General features: G+C 43.7%; 1 protein-coding gene across 2 annotated transcripts in view; it reads right to left on the bottom strand.

The window, feature by feature from the left end:
* ZNF407 (zinc finger protein 407) overlaps nt 1–26,229 on the bottom strand; it is a 365,189-nt gene that overhangs the window by 105,995 nt on the left and 232,965 nt on the right. For both annotated transcript variants that reach the window (XM_074355228.1, XM_074355229.1), the window contains one exon: nt 10,529–10,707. In XM_074355228.1, coding sequence (XP_074211329.1) covers nt 10,529–10,707 — 179 coding nt within the window. The remainder of the gene's footprint in view (nt 1–10,528; nt 10,708–26,229) is intronic.

The following is a 26,229-nucleotide window of genomic DNA, read 5'->3' as shown; positions in this document are numbered from 1 at the left end:
AACAAATATTGCTCAAAAAATAAGACATCTATATGCAAACAAACAAAAAAAAGAACCTTGACTTATATACCTCATGTTACACAAAATTGGACTTGATCAGAGAGATAAATATAAAATGTGAAAGCATAAAGCTTCTAGAAGAAAATACAGGAGTTAATCTTGGTAACGTGAGTTAGGCAAATAGTGTTTAGAGACCATAACAAAAGTATAAACCATAAAGGAAAAACATTAATAAACTAGACTTCATGAATACTATAAACTTTTTCTCTGTGAAAGACACTGTTAAAGAGAAAAAAAAGAAGTCACCAGTTCAGAGAAAGTATTTGATACATATCTGACAAAAGTCTTACATCAAAAAATGTATTAAAAACTCTCAAAACTCAATAACCCAAGGAAAACAGGGGCAAAATACTTCAAAAGATACTTCACCAAAGAAAATATAAAGGAGGTGCAAAAAATTTTAATTTTAATGAAGCCTAATTCAGCTATTGTTTTCTTATATATCCTGTGCTTTTGGTGTCATATCCAAGAAACCACTGCATAACTGAAGGTCACAAAAGATTTGTTTATATGTTTTCTTCTAAGGGTCTTATAGTTTTAGTCTTTATATGTAAGTCTACGATAATTTATGTTCGGGATAGATGAAACAACGTATGTTTACGAGAACGCAGGGGTTAGTGTGCAGCATCTGTCTGCTGAGAAGGCTGACAAGCAACGGGTGCACGGAAGCAGTAAGTACACACAGCGTACGTATCTTGGTTTCTAAATACCTTTCCGCAGCAAAAGGAACCAAGGCTCCTGAAAGACAGACTGATCTTAGGACCAGGGCAGAGAAACCACAGGTGACCCTGGAACACATTTTAGTGCCAGAAAATAAAGAGATGCTCATAAATGGATGGAGGCACGTCAAAGGGCATAGGGGTCCGCCTGAAAGAGCCTGTAATGGCCAAAGTTGAAGCAGTTTGAGCAAGAAGATAAGTAACGATGATTACAAGCCACAGAGTAAAGTAAGTCCATACTGATAAAAATTAATAGAATAAAAAATAATTGGGAGAGAAGGGACAGATATTCCTTAAAGAAGAATTCCAATTAAATGCAGAAGGAATGAGGAAAAGAGAAAATGACCATTAGAACGCCACAGATCTTGCTGCAGTCAAGATCCACTAATGAATGTCAAAATTAGTGGGCAAATGCTTGAGGAGAAACAGGCTATTTGCATAATCTGAAAATATCTCCCCTGAGATGTGTATTAATTAAAAAGGGAAAGCAGTAAATTTGTAGTGGGGAAGTATGGAGACACCACCTTCCTCAACCAATCCAGGTTCCATCATCTGCCACGACGTACCCCTGGAATGCAGCACATCTATTCTGGCGAGTTCTTAAAAAACCTCACCTCAATCATGAGTAAACATCAGGCTAATGCAAAATAAGGGACAGCCTACAAAATAACTGACCCGTATTCTTTACAAGCGTCAAGGTCGTGGAAGACGATGAAAGACGGAAAAACTGTCACGGACTGGGGAACACTAAGGAGATACAACAACAGAAGGGCATGTTGGTTCCTGAGCTGAATTCTGGAAAAGAAAAATGGCAGAATGAAAAACCTGATGAAATCTGAATAAAGAATGTAGCTTAATTTGACACAACATTGTAAAATGATTATAAATCAATAAAAAATGTTAAAAAAAAAAAAAAAAAAAAGAAAGTAGCTTAGAAAATAGCACCGTCCCAGTGCTCATGTCTTGGGTTTCGGTGATTGCACTGTGGTTACCATAATGCGAACGTTTGGGGAAGCTGGGTAAAGGATGTATGGAAATTCTCTGTACAGTTTTCTGCGACTTTTCTAAAAGTTTAAAATTATTTCAAAATAAAAACTTAAAACAAGGGAAACTTGATAAATGGTCATTTTCCTCACTAAAAATAGAAATAAATGAATTGTAAATTAATAATAATGTGCATTTTTACATCTTCAGAACTAAATTTCAAAGCTAATTAAACAGTATACCTAATTTTTCCTCATAATTTGAAAAACTTGCAATGCTATTCTTCACTAAGTGGCTTCACTGGCGACAGTAACCTGCTATGCAGTGTCAGCAGTAGGACATGTCAACACGTACCCTGTCACCTTCATATAAAATCGCATTTTAGTTGGGGTAAAGATATGCTGTGAGAGTGTGTAAGTTTTTTAAATATATAAATTATATTGAATTAAACAGTTGATAAAAGGTCTGTATAAAAATAAAAGCCACATCAATTACATGATAAAATCATACTGCCCCCAGTATAACTTCCCACAATCAACTTTTTTCCCCTTAAAATTTTGATAAATGAAGTTGTCAGGTGGGGGATAAGATCACAATTTTGTTTCCTTTTTTTTTTTTTAACTATTTTAACTTTCAGAATTCAGTTCATGAATGCTGCCAGTGTCAGTTCAGATAAGATCACAGTTCTGCCAGCAGATGAGGCAATCATACTTCCATGTGCCCGGAGAACCTCGTGGCAGCGAGGAAAGGAGCCTGGGAGAAAGTTTCAATGTGGCTCCAATCATACAGGCTAATCACACTGAGTAAGGCCTCCCAAGAAAGAAGAGGATAGAGTTTTTTTCCTGAAAAAAAAATTAAGCATCACTTTAAAACTTCTCTTTAAGATCATGTGGCTGGAGGATGAGGCTGAGTACTCTAAAGGCTCAAGACCCATCAAAAATGACTAACTGAATGGACTGAAGTGAATTTCAGATATTTTCAGTGAATTTTATCAGGTATTACTAATAAAAGCTAACTGTGTACTCTGACTTTATTTTAAATGTTGTAAATGTCATTAAGGACTTGACAGAGCATTAAAACATACACTAGAAACAACACTATTTCAGGATCATATTCTTTTTTAAAAAATAGTTTTAAAAATAAAGTACAGTAAGTAACATACAAAGAAGAGAAATAATTAAAATAACAAATTTCTGTGCTGAGAAAAAGTTTTACATAGACCTCTTCTAGCCTTACCTTTGGATATATGCTCAGACTATTAATATATGTATTACAGACATAACACATATACACATATGTAGTTATGAGATTCATTACTCTTAATACCTTGAAATAAATGCAAAAAATCATTCCAGTCCTTTCCTTCTACTTTCTTACTATTAAAATATCAATAAAAAGCCAGGTATCAATAATAATTTTCAGAGCTCTTTCATATGTACTATTTAATTTGAATCTCATATTCAAAAAAAGGCTAAACAGTATTATTCATTTTGCAGCTGAGAATACAGACACAGAAGGCTGAGTGACTTGCTTGAAGTCACACATCTCAGTGACAAGAGGCAGGACACGAAAATCTAGGCCATTTGACTCCATCCATCCATCCATCTAGCCATCCGCCAAGCTCTCTACCGGGCAGATGCACAGCTGTGAAAACACGTGCCCTAGTGTGTTTTTTTAAAATTATATTGTAACATGCTACCTCCTCGTGCATGTTTTCACATTATCTGATGCCTTAAAACTCCAAAATATGAAGGTTTCTGTGATAAGAATTACACTAACCCATAGATGCCGGTTTTTTTTTAAGCTCCTGTACATGCAGGATTATATAACTGGAACACTCCTGAAGACAAACAGGCATGAACTTCGGTCAGCAAGTTAACCTCCTGAAGATCCATTTTTAAACATCATTAAATTGGGAATAACACCTACCAAGAATTTTGCTTTGAAGATGTAATGGCCTAAAGAAAAGTCTGGCCCAGACACTCTTACTACTCTTCCTCTTTCTTTCTCTGTAATTGAAAAGGCACAACGTGGCTGGGTGAAAACGGCAGCATGCTTCTGTCCTGCACACTAACCATCTAAGACAGGGAGCCATGTCCATTGCAGTTCGGAGGACTGTCAGCGGCAGAAAGTGGACCAGATGGACACACAGTGGCAGCTTTCCTTAACCCTGCTCCACAGTGTTGAGCAAATAAAGGAAGTTTTTAGACATACTGAAGAAATGTTAGACAGAACATATTTATTCTTAAGCAGATTAATTTTAAAATACTTAAGAATGTATAGTTAGAGAGTTCTGAAAAAACCTATTTCAGTATATTATTCAATAAAGGAGAAATGGTGAAGAATGCAGAATTAGCTTAACTTATCAGTTAACAGTACATTTACTGATAAACACACAAATGAAATGATCCTGGAGGGCAATTATATTACAGGAAAAAAAAAAAGCACACTGATGGGAAAATACAGCTTTGACACGATTCACCCAATGACTGCAAAGCATGTAAGACAGTTCTAAACCTAGGGACTCCAACAGGAGTGAGGGAGAGAGCAGAGGGAAAGGCCAGCTCACAAAATACCGAATCCGCCCACCCCGAGGGACACTGAGGACGCCGCCTTACAGAAGGCACCTGGGTGTGGAGACAGGAGTTTGAAAGAAACAAAGACATTAAGCATCTGTTAAGAAAAATAGTAAATTAACCCCTGGATGATGTCTGAGGTTAAAGAATCAAATTGCTGAACTGTTAATTATTTTAGGAAGTCTTTTGTGAAGTGGTGAAGTACCAGGAGACTGGAAAACAAGGGATCCAGTCTGAAGGTTAAGAAGAAAGAGGGGAGAGGCTGAAAATTATAGAGCTGTAAGTCTAACATCTATATTAGGAAATAAATTTGAGATGATACTTATGGATGAGCTTAATGATACATTTGGAGAAGTACAATTTAATAGGAGTGAGTCAGCATGGATTTACCAAAGGCAATCATGTCAGAAAAAATTTCGTTCCTTTTTAGGTTGAAGTAATAATTGGTTTATGTAAGGGAGAACCAATGAGAACCTGTCAGGATTTTCTGAGATTTTTGGACCTTTTCATAAAATGAATTATTGTATAAAAAGTCATGACATGTGTCGGGGCACCCAACTAACAAAAGGGGACGAAAGCACCGGGGTTAAAAATAGAGGGCCAAAGAATCTGGGAAAAGACTGCGTTCCACAAGGCTCCATGTATCGGGACGCTAGTGTTCTTAATTAATGGTGAAGAAAATCTTTTATGTTAGGAAATTTGAATACACGGCTAAATGAGAAGGAATGGTTAAGATACGAAAAGCTCTGTCTGTTTGATCTTAACCGCGACAGACCGAGTAACTGGGCTCAGAGGCGTGAAGTGTACTCTGCCGAAGGACAAGGGGACGCACTTGGACAGAATAAAGGTACCAGTGAAGTACAGTTTAAATGGTACTGAGCTGGTTACTGTTAGAAAGAAAAAGGATTTGGAATTTTGATAAGAGTCAAACTTTCACTCTTATTCTTATAACTGGGTAAGGGGAAAATGCTATGGAATGCAGTTAGATAATACATGCTAAAAAGAATTTAAAAACCGACTATCTCAGAGAAGAATATAAAAATTCCCACTTGTGAAGAGAGGAGACAGAGTCACGTGCTCTCACACTGCCCAGGCAAGAAGCTAATGTATATTACAAATGATTAAGTGTTCATATACAAAACTGATGAAATCAAATCAATATAAATATGATAAAAAACAACATGACAGTAGAAAAATAAAGGTAATTAGGGAAAACATCATGCCATCACTTAATGCTAAATTTCCTCTAAAAAGATAACGCCATGTGATTACTGCCTTTAGAAAGCGCATCAACATTTACTATGTTTAAAGCCCGGTTTCTCAGAGGAGAATAGGAGACAACTAAGTCAGCCCCGTGGTCTGCGCACAGAGCCCGCGTGATGGGAAGGCGGCCACGCCAGCCCCGGGCCCTCCAGGACGCATTTGCCCGCACGCGGTGAGCCTGACTTCCGCGGCAAGCCCTCTCGGCGCTGCAGAGGCCTCCCGTGGAGGCCGGCACTTGGAATTTGAGACAACAAGCATCTCCTTCTTCAAAGGCCCCATCGGCAGAGCCTCGGCACACGCCCCTCGGCCCTGTCCTCCGCCGTCTCTCTCTCCACCCTCCCTTGGTCCCTGTGGTTTTTAAAGTTTTCTGAGATATCGCCACCCAAGTCCAACTGAAGGCCACTTGTACTGCAAACATCAAGTGTGTTTAATTCGTTCTCAAGGTGTAGTGACTGAACACCAAGCTCATCCACAGGTAAGAGAGATGGGAGACGTACACCTGCTCAGACTATAAAGCTCAAAGAAAGCATTTTTGAGATGAAGTGGATTTCATTAAACAGAAAACAGTCATAATGTCCAATGACAGAAAAAATTCTGGCCACTTGTAATTCGATGTCAGCTTTGTGGGGATTAGTGTAACTGTAAAGTCTCATCACACTGGATCCAGAGTGGACCTAAACGAGCCTCTTTAGAAACTGAGGGGGTAAGGAAATCCTGCTCCAAAAGAAAGTACATATAGAAAAGTGAACAACTCACAGAAGAGCCTGAGGAATTTTCCCCAACCGAGCACAGCCGTGACCCAACACCAGGATGAGACTTGGAACCAGCACCACCGTCCCACAGCCCCGCGACTGCTGCCCCGGGGAACACAGACCCCGGTTTCTAGCACCGCAGATTAGTTTGGGCTGTTTTTATATTTAATAAAAAATACGATCATACAGAATATACTTCTTCTTGTCTGGCTTGGTTCATGCGGCGATGCGACTGTGAGACTCAGTCACACCACCGCGCTCTCACGGCCACAGGGTGTTCCATTACACAAGCACGCAGACTACTTTCTACTTGATGGACAGTTGTGTAATTTCAGTTTCTGACTATGATGAGTATATCAATACTTATATTAAGTATAAATAATAAAGTGAAAGGCTATTTCAAGTAAAAAATTAAAGTAGCAGCAGATAAACAGAAAGCAGCCACATGCTATTTACAAGGAAGCTGGTATAGCTGCACGGCCTGAAGCACACCAGCAACAAGTCTTACTACAGATGAAAAGGAGAATTTCAGAATTATAAGGGACTATATATACATATACGTTTTTCATTATCATATGTGTGTATGTGTATAACGTGATCCAAGTACCCAGTGATCTCTCTTTAAAATATGTAAAGCCAAAATTAACAGAATTAAAAAGAAAACTAAGACAATTCACAATCATAGGGGGCAACTTTAATACACCTCCCCAACACAGCTGATAGAGCCAGCGTTAAAAAAGAATCAGTAAGAATATGGACAATGTGAACAGGAAATGAATGCGGTAAATGACACACAGGGAACACGGAATATAGCACTGAACAGCCCCGTCATTTCTAGTACGTCTCAAACATCTCCCAAAGCTCACCACACGCTGGACATAAAAAGTGTCGACAAATTTCAAAGAACTGAAACAATTCAGACTATGGTCTGTAAGCACAAAAGCTGTAAGCTAGAAATCAATTTATATTAATTACTATTTCAATACTTAACAAAAAGATAATGAGAAAATCCCCAAATGCCTGGAAATCAAATACTACGTTTCTAAATTATCCACTTTTATCTAAAAAAAAAATAAATAACCACTTGTATCTTGTTTTTCAAAAAAAAGATACAACCAGACCTGGAGCTCACATACAGCCTTTAATTCTCTGGAGGACAAAATGAAAAATGGTATCGAGACCATTTTTCCAGTTCCCAAGAATTGAGTAGAAAAAAAAAAAGAATTATCCACAGGAGCAAACAGAGAAGAAACCTGGGCAACCATGGGTGCTAAGCGCCACCACCTCAGTTTACTCACTGCACTGCTCTTCTAGATCCCAGGGGAACGGGGCTGACGCATCGCTGCCCCAGCCTACAGAGCGGAACCCTGAACCCGCAGGGTTCCAAGCTTGCAGAGGATGAGAGCTGCGCTAACCTCCCCGCCAGGCCAGGCCCACAGAAACATGGACTGCGACGGTGAGGAGCGGCTTCAGAGACTGCAGGGTCGCCTTGATGTGGGCGCACAATCTTAGCAGCACCTTCTTCTACAGAACAGTCTTCCAAAAAAATTAAATACCTTATTCTAACATGTACACTGCCAAATATCACCTCAACTAAAATTGAAAATGCCCCAGATGACATGACTGACAACCTTTCCTGTCGCTGTTGTTTAATGTCCCTTCTCACAAGACCATTTGGTGTGCGACACACGTGCTACGGCCTTGTCAGGTCCTGAGTGACTTTTGTTTTGGGTGGTTTAAAAGAACTGCATCGTATGCTCCCTGAGTCCTGGATGACAGGGTTTCCAGCACACTAACCGTGCTGACCACAGACAAAGCAGCCACCAGTATTCTGCAGGACTGGCTGTTGACCACTCCAGAGAGTCCACGCCACCACGTGACTGTCCACAGCACGGACCTCCAGGGACACATCACCCATGGCACCTGGTTCCTCCACCAGACCTCACAGGCGGAGGGGCAGCCACAACCTGATTCAACAGCTTATTTCACATCGAGGAAGGCGTGTGTCACACGTTCTTACATGTATTACAGGTGATTCAGAATTATAAGGTTAAAAAGGCAGTCTAAAACCTTTGCCTTTTTAAAGTTCCCTCTTCACCGAGCTAAGTTTATCAAAACAAATATGTTACTGAGGAGCAAGGTTGCCACACCCAGGGCGTGGCACCCCACGTGGACCACATGGATTTCATTGAGGAATGCTATTCCGATTTAGGTAGAAAAAGTTTCTAACTTCTCTGTCATAAAAATATAAACAGAAAACTAGGATTTTGTGCACAAGAGCACTGCACCCACACAAGGAAACTAGGATGGGTTTTCTAAAACAGATTTTTATACAAATGATTTCTCAAAACGTAACATTCGCATCGGCGGCGGCGGTGTAAGCAAAGCAGCCCGAACTGTGCGGAACAACAAGAGGAGTGTGTTTCTTCGGTCTGCAATTAGCTTCCTCCCCCTTTCTTTAGTGTTTACTTCATTTAAAAGTTAGAGACACTTTATTTTGGGAAAATCACCCACTTTTAATGTCTAACGGTGCAAAGGAAGGGGAGACAGAACACGCTAATCCTGCATCTTGAGAAGCAGGTGCAGAGATGCCACCATGAAAACGGTGCCTTGCTGCCAGCCCACCGTCAATGTAGACCATTTGTGTGGCCATTTCTTGAAGCATCACCTTGTAGGCAGTATTTCTGGCACCTGTATTGTTGTGCAGTCATCTTAATAAAGAACCACAGGTACTAATGGCAGTAAGATGTTTCCATTTGACTTTCTTTTTGTGAACTAAAGCTGATAAACTGTCTAGTGCAAAACCTTTTCAGTAACAACCTCACCAAAACACAGAGTATTGACTTCTGTTTTTGTTTTCCAAAAAAAGCCCTGGATGCAACAGAGATGACCAAATCAGACATTCACCTTAATGTCTTAGGAGAGTCCATCATATGAGCACAAACAGAGAAATGTGGAAGAACACATCAGAAGAAAACAGATAATAAGCTTACATGCAGGTAGTGTCAAATGTATTCAGAACATTTTACTCCAGCTCAGATTACTCCCCAAGTTCTATTTCCTTTAACGTAGACGTTCCAGGAGCAAATATCGTTTACATATTCTGCAAAGGGAGCCTTGCATTTTGGGTGGGATTTCCCAAGACTCTCAAACATTCTTGTCACATCTCCAGCATCACCACCACGCGAGGCGCGGCAGTATCGTGCCAAGAGTTTCACAGCCATTTTCTTTTAAAATGCCCCCAGTAACCCTTTAAATAGACACCACCACGTGTCTTCGAGGTTATTTCATGGACTTAGCCTCCCCGAGGTCATGCAGCCAATAAAGAAAGGGAAAAGCAGAGTTTAAATGCAGCTCCAACTGATCCCAAAGCACCTGCTTAAAACAGCCCCTAGATCAACCGGCATTATTTGAATACAGCTCTGTCTGGGCTACACTTCAGAACTCCCTCTAAATTTCCTGCGGGTGAGACTTCCTCAGAGAGGCCCCACCCTGAGACTCCCGTCGCCCGGCTGTGCCACCCACGAGACAACACCAGGGCCTCGCCTGTGCACTGAGCACCAGGCTGGGCCGCAGGAATCGGTGAGCCCAGCCCTGTGGCTGTTGCTGCATCTCTGGTCCTTCCAGAGCACCTGACGTCCAACCCAACGAGGCGACAGTGATCTGAGAGGCCTCTGCCACCACCAAGACTCCCTAAAGCCCAGGTGACGGTCCCTCCTGGTTCCTGGGACCTGCGTGGCACCACGTTACCCCATCTGGGTCGCCCTGCGCCCTCCTCAGGCTTCACCAGATGATGGTGGTACAGGGGATAGGGCCTTACCCTTTAAATCATGAACATTTTTCAAAAAAATTTAAAATCTTATCAATTAGCCAAAATATGACGCTCAAACAACTACTGCTGCTTCAGATCGACCGCGTTTCAAGCACCTGCTGTCACTAACTCTGTCATCCTGGGCTGACTACGTGCCGTGTCTGCCCTTGACGTGAACAGACCCGGTTTCGCGGGGAGTGGGGTATGCGCGAGTGTGCTTCTTACAAGCCTTGTACGTCGCGAAGACACGGTCACGCCGGCTGCTACGTTTAAACAAATACTGGCAAGTGGACACCAGCACAATCCCTACCGTGCCGAGTGACACGAAAGCCACGGCGCTCACGGGGCCGTTTCAGCGCTCACCCGCGTGCAGGTAGGCCAGGTCGGGGTTGTCCACGTCGGGGTGCTGCTCCTTCAGGTGGTTCCGGAACTCCGCGGGCACGTTGGTCCCGTGGTCGCACCTGGGGCAGTTGTACATCTTGACCCCCTCGTGCTTGCCCGTGTGCAGGATGTGTTTGCGGATGTTTTCAGCACAGTTTGACCTACAGGGTAGGAAAGAAAAGGAAGCGGAATTCAGGGCAAATCAGTAACACGCGCCCCCACGTCACGGTACCAGCTCCCACGCCCTCGGGCATGTCCGGCCCGGGCCGAGGGCCGCGCCCGCGTCAGACTTCACGGGCAGGACACGTGAGTCCCGCGGCCGAGCAGCCCCCGTGAACGCGGGGCTGATTTCTGGGTTGTTCTTTCACCGCAGCGACTGGCTTCTGTGCAGAAGTGGAGACACAAGACCCCAGTTCTGTGATTTCAACACGAAGTTCCTCTGGCACCACTTGAGGGCAGTGAAGGAGTCTCTTTGCTCCCGAGAACACACCTTCCGCCTCTGAGGAGCCGTGCAGAGCAGGCTCCGTCACCACCCCTGAATCCAGAGCGTGAAGGAAACAGAGACGCTTTGGCTTTTACGTTCTGTCGAGTGAGCTGCTTCTGACCAAGGCTCTAGAACAGCTGGAAGAAGGGACAGTAGCTGGAAACAGCCCCTGAACCCCGTATCTGGGCAGTGCGCTAAGTGCCAGAGCATTTCCCGTGCTGGTGCAGGTTTTCAACAGTGATTTCAGGGCTGAAAAACACAACTGAGGGCCCATGTATCTCACACCAAATTGTCCCTGAAAACAGATTCCTCTCCCACTGTTTCCTGCAGATGCAGAAATGCAAGGCCTGCAATGACCAGAAACCTGGGGCTAGGGTGCTGCTCGCGAGGCCCCTGGTCCCCGACCGCACCGGCCGCTTTGCTTCTGTCCGTGTCGTTGTTGGAACAGGAGTAAAAGGCATGCAGGTGCATGTGGGACGTGCTTAACTAGAAAGAAACACACCCTCGGGATGGCCTCCGATTTCCTACAGGGAGAAATTAAACGCCAGAAGAAATCAAGCATCTGTTTGTCAGACTTTCCTGAAGGTATTGCTGCAGAACAAAACCCTGCAGGATGACGGTCGAAGAAAAGCTTCTGTCTCCACACGAGGGAAGGAAACGGCTGGTATTTAGCAAATACGTTTCACAATGCACTTGTTCAGATTCTGGAAGACGCCACACAGAAGCTCTGTGGGCTGCCCCAGCACCTCCAGGTGGGGCTGCGTCTGTGTGTCATACCCGCCTGCACAGGGGACGCACCCTGGGGTGCGCTGTCAGCCCCGGTGGTACAGTAGCCACCGCATCGCTCACACGTCACAGCACAAACATCCTAGAAACTCTGAGACTCAGCAGACACGCTAGCTGGTCGCTCGGGACAGGAGGACAGTGAGCAAGTGTCATCTAAGCCAGTGGGGCTCAGGACAGCGGCACCAGGCCTTCTGCACACGGGTGCAGCTGACTGGCAAGTTCCGTCCTCGCGGAGGGGCGTCCTGCCCCACGGGGACGGTCCCACGACGGGACCCACGCCCAGGCCAGGTCCGACACCACGTGGACACGGCCAGCTCTCCACGGGCAGGAAGATGAAGTTATACGGATCCGTCTCCACCCAGGAACACGGACACACACACGGAACGTCAACGCAGCGACACGGCGATGCCCACTTCCCTCTTTTTCCAAATATACCTTAATGATTTACATATTAATATTTACATTAAAAAGTTTTAAATAACAGCAGAGGAAGAGGAGGGAGGAGGAGGGGGGGGAGAGGGGGCAGAACTAGAGCAGAGATTTCTCAGCTGGTTCCAGCTTGCCCTCGGCGAGGGCTCTGCCAGGTTCTGTGCCAAGTTCCCCCCAGAACTCAGACTAAGTGAATGTAAGACAGTCGGCGAGCACATGCACACACAGCTTATCTCTGTGAGTGCCGCTGCTGAACTACCAAACTTGCTTTTCACGTAAATTCCCTATTGTTAATTAATAAGCACTGTCATGGGGTAAAAATGGGTAAGAAGCTGGTGATCCATGTGCCTGCCCCTGGCCGGGCACTTCGAGGCCATCCCAGGACCCCCCATGGTGGAGGCTGTGAGGGGCCAACCGGGAGGTGCGCTGAAGACAGACCCTGAATGGAGGTTTCTGTGTTCAGGGGCAGGTGTCTCAGGCCACCACAGCCCTCCTTCCTCATGGTATTTACATACCAAAGATACTAGCACCTTCGAAGGAAAGGGCGGGGTTTTAAGAGTCTCTGAAATGTCTCAGTATCCTCGGAATAAATAACAGCCTTGCCTCAGGCTGACAGAAGCAACAAGGAAAACATCTGAAGGCAAATGTCCATGTCTGTGATAATTGAAAGGAAGAGGACCATTTTTTAACTCCCCAACTAGCTGCGTGGACTGTTGCAACTTGCTCCCTAATTCTGCAGATCTCCCATTTCTTTTCCAGGGCATCACCGACACCCCGAAATTCACCCGTTTACTGACATTGGGGAGTGAAAACAAAACCTACTACTGTACATAACGAGCACTGTTTACTAGGACTGTTGTTCCTTTGGTGCCTCCAGTGTTACTTCCTTATGCAAAGAGCTAGGCACTAGGAGTCATCAAGGACGATCGCCCATCAAGGGAGGAAATTAAAGTGACGGAAACACACACATTTCAGGCATGATGCGCACTTCACTGGCGGGCAGTATAAGCAACGAGCCCTGGTCTTCAGCGAAGGAAGAAAGAGATGACTTTGAAAACAGAGTATTTTTTTTTTTGAGAAGGGTGTATCTTGGATAAAAATAAACCAGCACCTCTTAGTAGGTCAGCAGCACGTGGAATCTAACAGGAGACTATTACTGAAGCAAGCCCAGTCGGGAAGGGCGGGGTAAAAGATGAGAGGCTTCTTTTTACTTAAAAATATAGACTGAGACAAGAAGGAAGTGCTGTTGAACTTGGTACTGTAGGTTAAGGACCATTTCATACATATACTTTATACCTATTTGTTTTTCACTTATGATATATATACACTATCTAAATATATATATTATATATATGATAATATACAAACTTTACATAAATAATACATCTGTCTGTATATAATTCTCTGTTTTATACACACATATAAGAAACATTAAATACACGCAAACAGGAAGGAAAAATAGTCGATGTCTGTCTGCAATAGAAAAGACGTATTTCATATATTTCGTAGTTAATGGCATATTTGTATGCTATCATAGTCTACTCTTCTGCATCGAATGCCATGCAACATAAAGTTTTTTAAAATACTGGGACAAAAAGGAAACTTTCACAACTATAAAAATCAAACTATTCCAATCCAAGCCTAAAAACTAAAAGCTATAACATACTATAACAACATTGTTTAAAGCCGCACACCCACAAAAGAGGGGCAAACTGGAGCCCCTACACCTGAGGCTGCCACGAAACAGACAGCTGACGACGCAGCAAAGTCACAAGATCCAGTGAACAGGAAACAGACTGGATTCCTTCAGCTAAGAAATTCTGAGTGATTGTCAGCCCCAAAATGGTATTCTTCCCCCAAAGAGAGCGCACAAGCAGGACTTAGAACGGTGACCTGGAGCAGGAGGAAGGAAGCACAGGCCGTGCAGGAAAAGGAAGAAAGTCCTCAGGCAGCATTTCAGACACGGTCAACTCTGTGTTATTCAACTTAAGGAAAAAGAAGCTTAAAAAATTCTACTGAATATTTTTTCCTCTTTTGATGTGTTATTTTGGTTATTTAAAAAAACGCACCACTGAAGCTGTTGAAGAAAGGTACCTCCACACTTTTCAAACATCAAAAAAGTCTAACGGTGGACAGGGCAATAAAGTCTCCCTCTGCCCTCTGCCCCCTGCCCAGAGCTCCCTCACTCCGCCAGGGACACAGGATCCTGAATTTCCTGTCAATCTTCTGGGAGAATTAAGAACAAATTTTTCAATCTGCAAATAGACTGTATCTTCTTATCTCCCCCTTCCTTCACATAAACTTGTTGGCATAACACATCAGCACCTGACTTCTTCCCCTGATGACAGGGCATGGGGACCTCTCCACGAGAGTACACAAGAGCAGAGGGTCGTGACGCCTCTTTCTGCCCTCCTCCAGCCCCTCCCCTCCTTCACCTCCCTCCTCTCCTTTGTTAATAGCCACGTAGTACTTCACAGTAAGGACAGAGATCCTCTATTGATGAGCATTTAGGTTATTTCCAATCGTTTGCTAGTATAAACAAGGTTGAATGAATAATCTCGTGAAACACTTTCCATTTCTCAAGATGCCAAGAGAATCTCATGATGCCAAGTGGAATTGCTTCAAATATCAATGGGCATATGCTTTTGTGATTTTGATAAACGCTGCCAAATTGCCCTCCAGAGGAGTTGTCACAATTTACACTTCCACCAACAATGTTTGAGAGAGCCTGTTTCCACACATTCGTGCCAATGGAGTGTGTTGTGTTACTAAACTTTCAAATTTTTGCCAATGTGGTGGGTGAAAAATGGTAGCTCACTAGGGTTTCAATTTTTAATTTTTCAAAGTTTAGTTTGCATTTCTTTTGTCATGAATAAAGTATCATTTCAAATATTGAGCTGTCTTATGTATTTTCTTTTCTCTGCACTATCTTCCCATATTTTTGATCAGCTTTTTTTTTACAGGGTTGTTAGTCACTCTTTTACAGATAAAGGAGATCGATTCTGTCTATGACAGAAGTAGCAAATACTTCTTTCTTAGTTTCAGACTGCCTCCATACCTTCTGACCATGGAGTATTTTTTTTTTGTTATTGTATGGGAATAATATATATATATTACACACATGTATACACACACACACACTATATGTATCTCATCAGGCTGTGATGAGGATTAGAGTAAATGATATTAAACATGTTCAGAAAATACCATAGGTACTTATATTCATTTTTTTATTACTATTACTAGTCTTTCTATTGAATGCAATACAGTTCAACTATCTGGATCATTATTAGCAATCTTCTCACTGTATATGGAAAATAATTTCAATTCGTTTGAAAAATAGATTCCCCAGTTATATAGTGTATGCATGCATATACATTTAGAAATGCAATTTCTCTTTATGCTTGTTCAGAATATACCTTTTGAACTCATATTCTTGAAAATAATTACACTGTAGTTAAGTTTATGTACTGGAACAGGTGTATTATACAGTACATGTATTTATCTAAGAGTTCAGTTGAAAGAGGCTTCTACTGTATCTTTAAAACAGTAATCCAAAATTAATAAGGAATTTATGTAAACTAAATTTAAGATGTTTTCACGTTTTTTTTTTTTTAAACCAGTAGTATTTAATTATAAATTCACTGGGCAAAAACTGAGCCTAAGAAAGCTTGGGAAATCTCTGAGGGAGAAGAAAGTAAACCAGCGAGTCACTGCAGGTGGAGGATGGCGCCCCAACACAGCAGCTCAGGGCTTCTGTCCCCATTTACGTAACATGGCCCCAACACACAGTCCTCTGCCACTTACGTTCTCACTAAAGGACCCATAAGGAAAGCGTCCAATAGTCTTAGATTACTAAACAGTTGTGCTGGTTAAATTTGAAATTGGTTAGAAGCTACAAGAATAAAGAACTTGATATTCCTCTGGCTAAAATGGAACATTTTATCAATGATGTTTAGCAAACAGATGCATATCACTGGGATGCTAAACCCAATACATCACCAGGACAGAGAACACAAAGACCCAAGTGTACAAGGGATACAGATGTCACTTCAGATCAATGAGGAAATGATGCATTATACAACAAATGGTGTTCACTCAACTGCTACCACACGGGGAAAAGCAAGGTAGGCTCTTATGGTCCTATACCATGCAAAAATAAATGCCATTTGGATTTTAAGATTAACAGAAGAACAATAAACTATAAATTGTAAATATGCTAGAAGAAAATATTTTTATAATCTTAGGTTAGAAAGAGCTTTCCTGAAAAAAATTCAAAACCCAAATGCTATTAAAAATGTAGCAAAATTTACTTCATAAAAGTTAAAATTGCTATATAGCATAATATACCATAAATAAGGTTAAAGGACAGGGCAAAGAAATGGATAAAATCTATGTAACATACATAAAAATAAATGATTAGTATACAGACTACAAAATGAGCACCTATGATTAATAAGAAAAAGATAAAGATCTCAAAAACTGAATAAAAACATAAGGAAAACTTCATAACTGGAGATCTACAAATGGTCATGTAAGCATTAAATGACTCTAGTAACCAAGGAAATACCAATTAAAGCCTAAGGTAACAGAAGGGCAAAACTTAAGAAGCCTGGCAGCGTGAACGGTGAGGAAAACGAATACCACTAGGAAGCGTCAGCAAAGGCTCTGGAAGACATTTGACGATAGCCTTCAAAGTTGAAATATACACCTACTCGTGGACTTAGGAGTACAATTTTTGGAAATAGCCACAAGGAGAATCATTAAGCCATTATTTATAACAACTAAACACCAGGGGAAATCTGAAAGTAGATGTTTGCTGACAGAGGAATGAGTCGTTAATCGGTGATGATCTGCACTAAAGATTTCTGTACTGATGAGAGGCAAGGGTCAACCTGCGAGCCAGCTTCCCGGAGTAAGAGCTGGTCTACGGAGCCCCATGGAAGCCAGCTACATCCTGGGAGGACACTGGGAGAGCAGAGCCTGGTCACAGGAAGAGGGTGTATCCCCCAACCATGAATGTTTAGTGGAAGCAGAACAAGGCAAGAGACCTGGCAGGCCAGGCCACGGGACGGCCCCAGCAAGGCCATGGAGGGTGGACGCCCCAGTCATCACAGGGCCTTCCCCAGCCCGCTGCTGGGCACTGTCGTGACCCTGAGTGTGACCCCCGAGCACCACAGGCACAACAGGCACAAGAGAGAGGAGGAGCAATGGCGATGCGCCCGTCTCTAGGTCTCCCAGCCAGTGCTGTGGTAGAAGGCCTGGCGTGCACGTGGCTCGTCAGTCACCCTTCCGTGTGGGACACAGGCCATTTAGCAGAACAAGGTGCGCCTGTGTGCTCCCATGGAAAGGCTTCCAAGGCGTTCTGTTACGTTAAAAAAAATAAATAAAGCAACTCCCAGATAATACATATACGGATCTTTTCAGCTTCTTGGAACTATATAATATACTCATGCAGATGTATAAATGCATTAACACAGTGATCACCACGTCACCCAAATGTGGGTGACAGTTGTGTTTCCCGGGGGCACCTGATCCACGGTGGCTGATCAACATGTTAAATGGATATGAGAAGAAAGCCCAGCAAACTACGGAGGGTAATTCCATCCACAGAAAGGTTTTGACGGAGGGGACGTCCACATCTGCTCAATATAATTCTGGATCACTTGGATCATTTATGAGAACATCTTTATGTGTTACTCATGTAAAGCAAATATAATCAAAACATGGACGCTAAAAACAACCAGGCTGCGCAGCACACGCAGAATGTAAGTGTCATCAACACTCAAGCCGCAGAGCTGAATGGAGTCGGTGACCTAGGGGGACCCTTAAGTGTGAAGACTCTCGTGTTTACATGGAGGTAACTCAACCTGATGAGCCAAGTAGAAGACTTAAGCAAGGTAAGTTGTAAAGGTAATCACCTAGGAAACCAGAATGAACACTATAAAAAACATAGGGGAGAGAAGAGAGGTGAGGCGATAAGCGTGATCTTGAGCTACCTTTCTGGTCTGTGACAATAGCCAGATGCTGCTATGAACCATGAAACAGAGACTAAGCAAAGGTCCTAGGCTACCTCCAGCAGGACCAACATATGAGCGGTCACAAGTGGTTATCTCAGGAGAGCAGGGCGTGAAGAGGACTTGGAATGGAGGTTAGTAAGACTCTGCCTTTTCTCAAGATACTGTTAAAACAGTGAAAACAACACACAGTAGTGGTGAGTTTTATAGGCACCTAAGTAAAATAGGTATTTAAGAACAATGGCATAGTTCACTACTTACAAAATTATCCAAAGCCTTTTTTTTTCTTTCCCTAAGACAAAAAGGATTTACAGAAATCAGACGTAATCACAAAACAGAATCTTCTGAACATTTTCTGCAAAGCCAAATTTTAACTGACCAACTTCCGGATCAACTTCCTCTAAAGTCTATGTTTTCTCTTTCTTTCTTCCTAACTGGTGGCTAACTATAAAATAGGACAACGCCTATCAAGTCACTTGTTTATTATTTTCTGATTCTTTGAAATCAACTGCTTTGACAATAAAAACTGATGTACATTAATTTTTCCTCCCCATTTCTCAGCTATAATGATGCTAATATTATAATGTGGTACACAGTGATGTGCATCACCTGATGCTAAAACAGAACAGCCTCACAAGAGAAAGGAACGTGTGAGTCAGCACAGAAGTAAACGAAGTCTTACGATCGTATTCCACCCACTACTCTCGAGTGGACCTAAGTGTCCAGATTCCAGGCTGTGTCCCTGTCCACGTCTTCACAGCCATGTTCTGAGTGCAGCTCACAGAGAGGCCGCCCAAAGGCAGCCAGGGCGCCGGCCGCTGTATGACCCACCCACAGGTGGCTCTGCTCCCCTGCACATCTGGGTGCTGGTCTAAGAGCCCCAGGGCAAGGCTGCCCTTCAGACCCACTGTGAGGTCTTGCAGAATAGAAGTAAAGGGAGCCTAATTATTGCTATAATTTATGTGCAAAGGCTATGATTACAATAACAGTCTATTTTCATAGGTATTGACTTACTTTCAAAATGAACTTATTCAACATGTATTTATTTAGTGCCTACTATATTAAAAGAAACAAACTGAATCATTTTGGTTAAATCCTCAAGGACAATACAATTTGACAGGAGCGGTGAGTCACGTACCTCAATAATTGTAATAAAAGGTTATGCTTCATAAAAAGAAACTTAATTTTGAAACAGAGTTGAAAATCCCATCTGTCTACTTACAGGACTGACATCTTTCACTGAGAATAGCCTAAAATCACCTTGCTTTCCACATTATTCAAAATGTTTGACTAACTTCAACTGATTCCAAGTGATACGGATGAACTGACTCCAAGTGATACGCTCGCTAACACAGGGTGTACCCCCACCCCCGCCTTTGCTAGGATCTGCAGGCTGTTCCCCGCTCCTTCTGTTCCCAGAGTATGTGTAATTTCCCACCTTCCCTTCACCTTTCCTGTTTCCACGTTCACATCCACTGAAATCTCTTCTCTGTTCCAATCTCTGCTCACCTGGGTTTCTACACGTGGGTGGAGGAAGCCGCTTTGCCTCTAGCAGCCTGCTTCCCGCCTTCCGCCTTCCGTTCATTGTTCCGGGAGAACAATGAACATCACAGGGACGAAATGGTAAGAAGCGACAGGGAACTCGGTCTCTGTCAGGAACCCAAATTATTTTGTTAGAACTTAGCGTGTCAAGAATAGTCCGAGACACTTTGTGTTGTCACAGAACAAGACCTGGATGGAAACACGTGACCAGACCTGGACCATTCCCCCCACCCCGTTGTCGTAAGAAGGGGGCAGGGCCACCAGCCAGGGCAAGTCCTAGAGAACCTTGATTTCTCCTTGATTCTTCCTCACCCGGAAGAGAAAAAAAAAAAACGTTAAAATTTCATTAATTGTATCATTTCTTAATATACTGACATATTCTCAGTTTGGAAAAAGGCATCTCGCTTTGAGAAAAGTGCAACCTAGTAGACTTTCATCTGACACAAAGCAACAAGCTAAAAGCTCATATAAGTAAGTTTAAGTAATTACCAGACGCCCTATCCTATGTGCTTATGAGAAATGGAAATCCTGTCTCCCGGGTAAAACCACACGGCAGACACTTACGGTTGCCTATACTTTAACGAAACAGAAATCACCCAGCATCCTAATTGTCTGGCAGGAGGCCCACAGGCCTGCAGGAAAAGGGCCGCGGTGGCCAATGTTCCACACATTTCAATTAAACAAAATCACACATATTTCCTTACAGCAGGAATTCTGTGGGTCTTCGCTGCTCACTACGCGTCTGAAGGGAGTGGTACAACACAGGGTGTTTCCCAAACTTACTTGACCGCAAAACCATTTTTCAAGGCTGAGCTTCCAACATGGCTTGAAGCTCGTGATTTGTGAACATCCGAATGTCGGCTCAGCCGTGATTGCTCCTCCTCCTCCCACTCATCTTCCTGCCGGCCGGCAGGAACTGCTGGAAGAAATTCTTTTCATCGTTTCCTTGCTACTCTTTTTATACTGGACTTTTGAAACAACCAGAGCCCCCAACCCCAAGGTTTCATTTCTACACACTGACTCCCTTACAGAATGGGTGCTGTTCTTGCCTTTTCTGTTAACGAGCTAACTTAGCAAAGTGAAATGCTGTAAAACCGGGAAAGGGATGTGGGTGAGAAAACTTCCGAAGAAAAGGATCTTTAAAAAGGCACAGGCCAGCGCGGCCCGGCCCTCCTGCTGGGCCCGGGCGGTCACTGGAATCGGACCCGCAGGGGAGGCTGAGGACGGCAGGAAGGCACACGGAGACACCCGCGAGGGCCAGAACGGCTGCAGGAGCACGCTGGTGGAACTTTGCCCTAGAACAGCCACCTACAAAAAACACTACCTTACAACTCAAGACAAATGTATGCAGCAGGGCACTGCAGCTTTTCTAGTTGAAGCTGTTCAAACTTAAGGTGACATTAGTAAAATCTTCCCTGAACCAAAAATACATTTCACAGTATTTCTGAGAGTCTGGGCCGGAACTTGGTTTTCCTTGCAACAATCTCATAACATCAAAGAGACGACAAATAAAAAGTCTGGATTTAAAATACCCACAGCTTCTGCATCCATGCACAAGAGCATCGTTCACTGGGGACCTGATCACATAACTCACCGCACGCCCACAGACTCTCCTGATCTATCAGGGGCAGAGGAGGGGCCGTCATGAAGTTTCAAATACTTCTTAAGCAGTTGAAAAAAGACTGCATCCCTCACACCCAGCACACTGGCGGGGCTGGCCAGTGATCCACCCAGCGCAGGGTGAGAGTGAGGAGGCGTGACACACCATGAGGCAGAAAGTTATTCTCTGGCCACAGGGAACAATGAACTTCCTGTCTTTGGAAGTCTTTGGAAAGAGCCTTTCCTTGGCTCTAAGTCCATTCCTTCCAAAGCTCCTGAGTTAAGTGTATATTACAGTAAACTTAAAATGCAAACTTTATTAATTTGGTTAAATTGAGTCCTATCAGGGAGCATTTAAACCCCTTATAATTCTAAAGTTACATAATCAGTTTTGAACAAAAAGTTAATAGCAGAGAGTCACTGATGACGAGGGGCCGCTGAATTTATTTAACAATCTACGTCCATTTTTACAAAAAAAATGCACCATGTAATCCATTTAAAAATAATAACTGGTTCATTTCAGTCACTACACGCAATGCTTCCCTTTGTCCCTTGTAAGTCTCTCAAATGTCTTATTTTAAAGGAATATATAGCACTCCCGGAAGACATTTTCCCATTTCTATTCTCTTCGACTCCTGTGAGCCCTTGTTCTGTGTGATAAGGCAATCTCCTCCGGGATCGCAGCCGTGTAGTTCCGCACCACGAGTGACAAGGACTCGACTTGAATAACTGCCGTGCGCAGGTTGTAATTATGTCAGCTGGAGTGTTGAACAAGGGGGCTGATTAATGTGAGCCCCAGCCCAGGCGCGGGCCCGATCAAAACCTCCACGCAGGCCAGCAGTGGGGACGGGTTAAAGCAGAAAGACAAAACACGCTGTATCGCCCATGATAGATGAATTGCTCCAACAGTCTTCAGGCAGATGTTCCGGGACAGTATAATATACAATTACTCTGCCTTATCACTTTCCCAGGGACAATAAAGCTTCCTCCTTCTATAGCTCATGTGAGTGAAGGCAAAATTCGTTTTACTTTTACAACACTGACTCACTTATCATGGTGCCTTGATTGTGCTTTTACAGCTAAAGCAAACATATATTCCACTTTTAAACCAAAAAAAAAAAGAGCCCTTAAAAATAAAACTGGAGCCTTGTTTTGAATCTTTTTTACATCAGGACACACGATGTTTCAGAAGACTGTAGTGTTAAAAATGGGTGCCAGGAAGGTAATGTACGTGCGTGTACACGGGTGTGGTTACAAAGAAGCACACACAACCCAAGAAGGACGACTTGGCGACTTGGATCGTGTCATTGTTACATTCGTAACGTCAGTGTTCACGGGCCGTGAGAAACCATTAATTAGAAGGAACGTGTAATTCAATGTGTGTGTGTATACACATACATATATGCCACCATACTTCTCAGGCACAGGCACACGGCTCCTTGAGTCAGGGGACATGCACAAGGACACACTTAGTCACTACTGCCATTCCTACGTGGTGTCTCTGAGCCCCCTCCTCCCCGGGAAAGCTGTGCTAGCCCAGAGAAAGGAGGCTGCCTCCGCCACCCGAGTGCCACGCTGCAGCCCAGGCTAAAGCGTGCCCGCTTCAGGGCTGCTGGGCTGGTTATTTCTGCTACCTTTGTTTGTGCTCACAGAAATGGTGCCAAAAATTCATTACAAGGTGTACAAAACCATCTCAATCTGCAAGGAGAAAAGTTCTTCTCATTTTTAAAGTTGAAAAACAAGTTGAAACAAAAAACCGAGGTGTAGCCAAAACCGTCTTGTGGAAACCATAGTTTATAATGAAACAAAGCAGTAAAACTTTCAAAAGAATCAACGGAAAGTCACACAAAACGTTAGTGAATGCAGAAAAAAAGAAAAGCATGCTCCAACCGACGGGACAACACACGTGACTCATCTCCACTTTTTAGTGGCTTAGTGCCACTGCCACCAGCACTCAGCCGCTGCGATACACCCTAAGTCGTGCAGACAAATCACGCGCCCTGTCTCACCCCAAGGAGCCATGTATTTGCTTTCTCTTCTCATACGATACACACACCAATTCCAGTGCCCACACGGCCCTTATTATTACATTTCTCTTGGTAGGACCATTCCGGTGGAGTTATATGTTTCCAGAAATACGGCAATTTGAAGAAGGCAGGGGTCAATCTAAAACAGCATAACAGAAGTTTTAGCACAAATGGGCATTAAAAATACAATTAAAGCTTTGGTTGCTAAAAGAGTTACACCATGTTTATAAATTAGCTGGAATAACTCAAACAAAAGGCAGGTAAAACAAATCAAAAGGGCTATAAATATATGCGGAAGTCAGGTGTCATCAGAATAAACGACTGAGTTTCCACTGGTTTATGATGTCACTAGAGGGGCCTGTGAGATTTACTGGTTTTAGAAAAACCCTCAGACATTAGCAAAAATTGTTTTGAATAAGTCATAGAAAAGATGTCACATTTTAAAAGATTACATTTAAAATGAGTGTTTGCTAAATGACTGCACTGGATTGTTAGCTAGTGTCATGTAAAATTCTGAATTACGTGTAACAGTTAAAGTAATACAAGCTTTTGTGGAAATAAAATGTTCAGAGAAAGCAAATGAAATCCCAGCGTTTGGGTGTGCAGGGGAGGCAGAAGGACACGGTCACACAGTCTCGATGCTCTTGATTCCGAACTCTGCACCGACACAGGGAAAGTCCAGTGCTGTGAGGGTCCCCCTGCGTCGGAGGCCATCACGGCTGCTGCCCGTGAAGACCCAGAGGTTCTGAACCCACAGTGCTCCCGGGGGAGGGGGCCCACGGAGAGAGCAAGGCCGATGCTTCAAAACCGTTCCCAGTGCCCTGATGCTGCCGAGAACCCTCACCCTCGCAGCATCCCGGCCGCTAGGTGAACACAGTGTTCGGCGTCACCACTCCAGCTGGCTCTTCCGTCTCGGCAGGTAAGCATGTCAGTAAATTTTAAAAGCAATCTTAAGCAAACAAATGGAAACACACACAGAGATACAACGTGCGTGCACCTCTGTGCCCTTGCGGCTCCCACCAGTTTCCCAGGCGTTCTCAGTGGGCTCCTTCAAGACCAGTTAACAAGCATCCTTACCGTGTCTTCACCTCGGACCACTGGGTCGTTTCTGCCCCCCCACTGCCCGCACCAGAACTGGGCTCCCTGAGAGAACCAGTGACATCGGGGGGCCGAGGCCGGCGGCCCTGCCTGCTGCCTGGAGTCCCTTCCGCGTGGGGAGGCTCCTTCTCAGCCTCTCACACGTGCTCCCTGCCCCCTGCTCTTCTGTTCTCCACTTTTTCCAAGGGAAACACTGATCACAACAGCACCTGCAGGTGCCACACACCCCAGTACTGACCTACACGTTTACAGACACGTTTCCCTTTGGTTAGCCACAGGTGCCTAAGGTTAACGTATCCCAAGTCACAGTCGCCGTCATTATGCGAACGGGATCTTTGCCCTCAGAGGGAGGAGCTGGCAGACAGCTCTGCTCACCGGCAGCCCTGGCCACAGCGTCTAAAGGACGGTGTGCGCCTCTCTGCCCCACGTCATTCACGCGGTCACCATGTGCATCCGTTCCACCTCCTAGCAAGCACGTGGGTCAGCCTCTCTCGCCGTGGCTGCTGAGTTAGGTTAGGGCTGGTCACTTCTCTCCCCCTGCACCTTGTCTTTTAAATGCTCTCCCATCTCCCGCTGTGCCCCTCTCTGCCTCCTTCCTCGCACTGCATCGGTGATCATTGCAAAGCAAAACACGAACGTGACAGTTTCCTGCTCCAAGTTCCCCACTGACTATGCACTGCCTTTGGGGGAAAACTCAAACTGCCCCGCATGGACGGAATGGCCTGCAGGACCTCTGAACGCCCTTCACCACACAACCCCACACACCCCACAGCCAGGCTGCTGAGGGGGAAGAGAACTTAAACTCAAATGAAAAACATAACTTGGGAATGGAAAGTGGGACAGATTCTTACTTTAACGTAAGATTAAAGCTCTCTGAGGTTTACAGAATAAAACACAGTTCTCAAATTTAAGTGTCAATCACTTTTTACCCCAAATTTAATCCAGGAGATTAACTGATTCATTTAAGCACAAGCACTAAAAACTTTACCACATTTTCTCTCTATGGGAAAATTCTAATTTGTTTTATGACATTTCATGTATTTGTTAAACGTTGTAATTTAAGATGAAACAAAACATATTCAGGAAAGAAAGGTGCACACCTAGTTAATCAACATGATTCAAAACTTACACAAAGGGATCTCGGAACAGCGCTGTAACTGATGTACAAGATACAAAATGAGGGAGTAGGGATTGCTTAGCCAGATTCAAACCAAAATAACTAAGAGTAAGGGACTAAAGCTTATGGGGTAAGAGGAAGGTTAATATTAGGTTAAAATTCCCTGTAGGGAAGCGGATCGGGTTACACATCTTGGAAATTATGATATCGAATAACGGACTCTGGTTTATCTCAGTTACAGCTCACTTGTCGCTCTGTAGGAGGGAAACACCGTTTGCTAAAAAAGGGAAAAATTCAGGAGTACTTCTTGTTATAGGTCTCCTCACAAACACAGTACTTCTCATAAATAGGAAAAAAGTGAACGACAGGTTTGTGCAACGGTCCCTTAATTAAGGGAATGAGGATGTGAAACTGAGAAAAGATGTAATCTTGTTTACACAGACATTCTTCATCTAAACGTAAGACATGTTCAGGTGCCACCAGCAAGGGCAGCAGCCCAGTCCACGGCAGGGGCTGGTGTCCAGCAGCGCTGAGCGCACACCGCTGCGCTGCCACGTTCTAAACGTCCCGGGTGTCTCTCCCCT

The sequence above is a fragment of the Camelus bactrianus genome, chromosome 30, assembly GCF_048773025.1.
Source record: "Camelus bactrianus isolate YW-2024 breed Bactrian camel chromosome 30, ASM4877302v1, whole genome shotgun sequence".
Taxonomy (NCBI): Eukaryota; Metazoa; Chordata; class Mammalia; order Artiodactyla; family Camelidae; genus Camelus; species Camelus bactrianus.
Note: the sequence above shows the minus strand (reverse complement) of the source record. Positions and strands in the feature narration are given on the sequence as shown.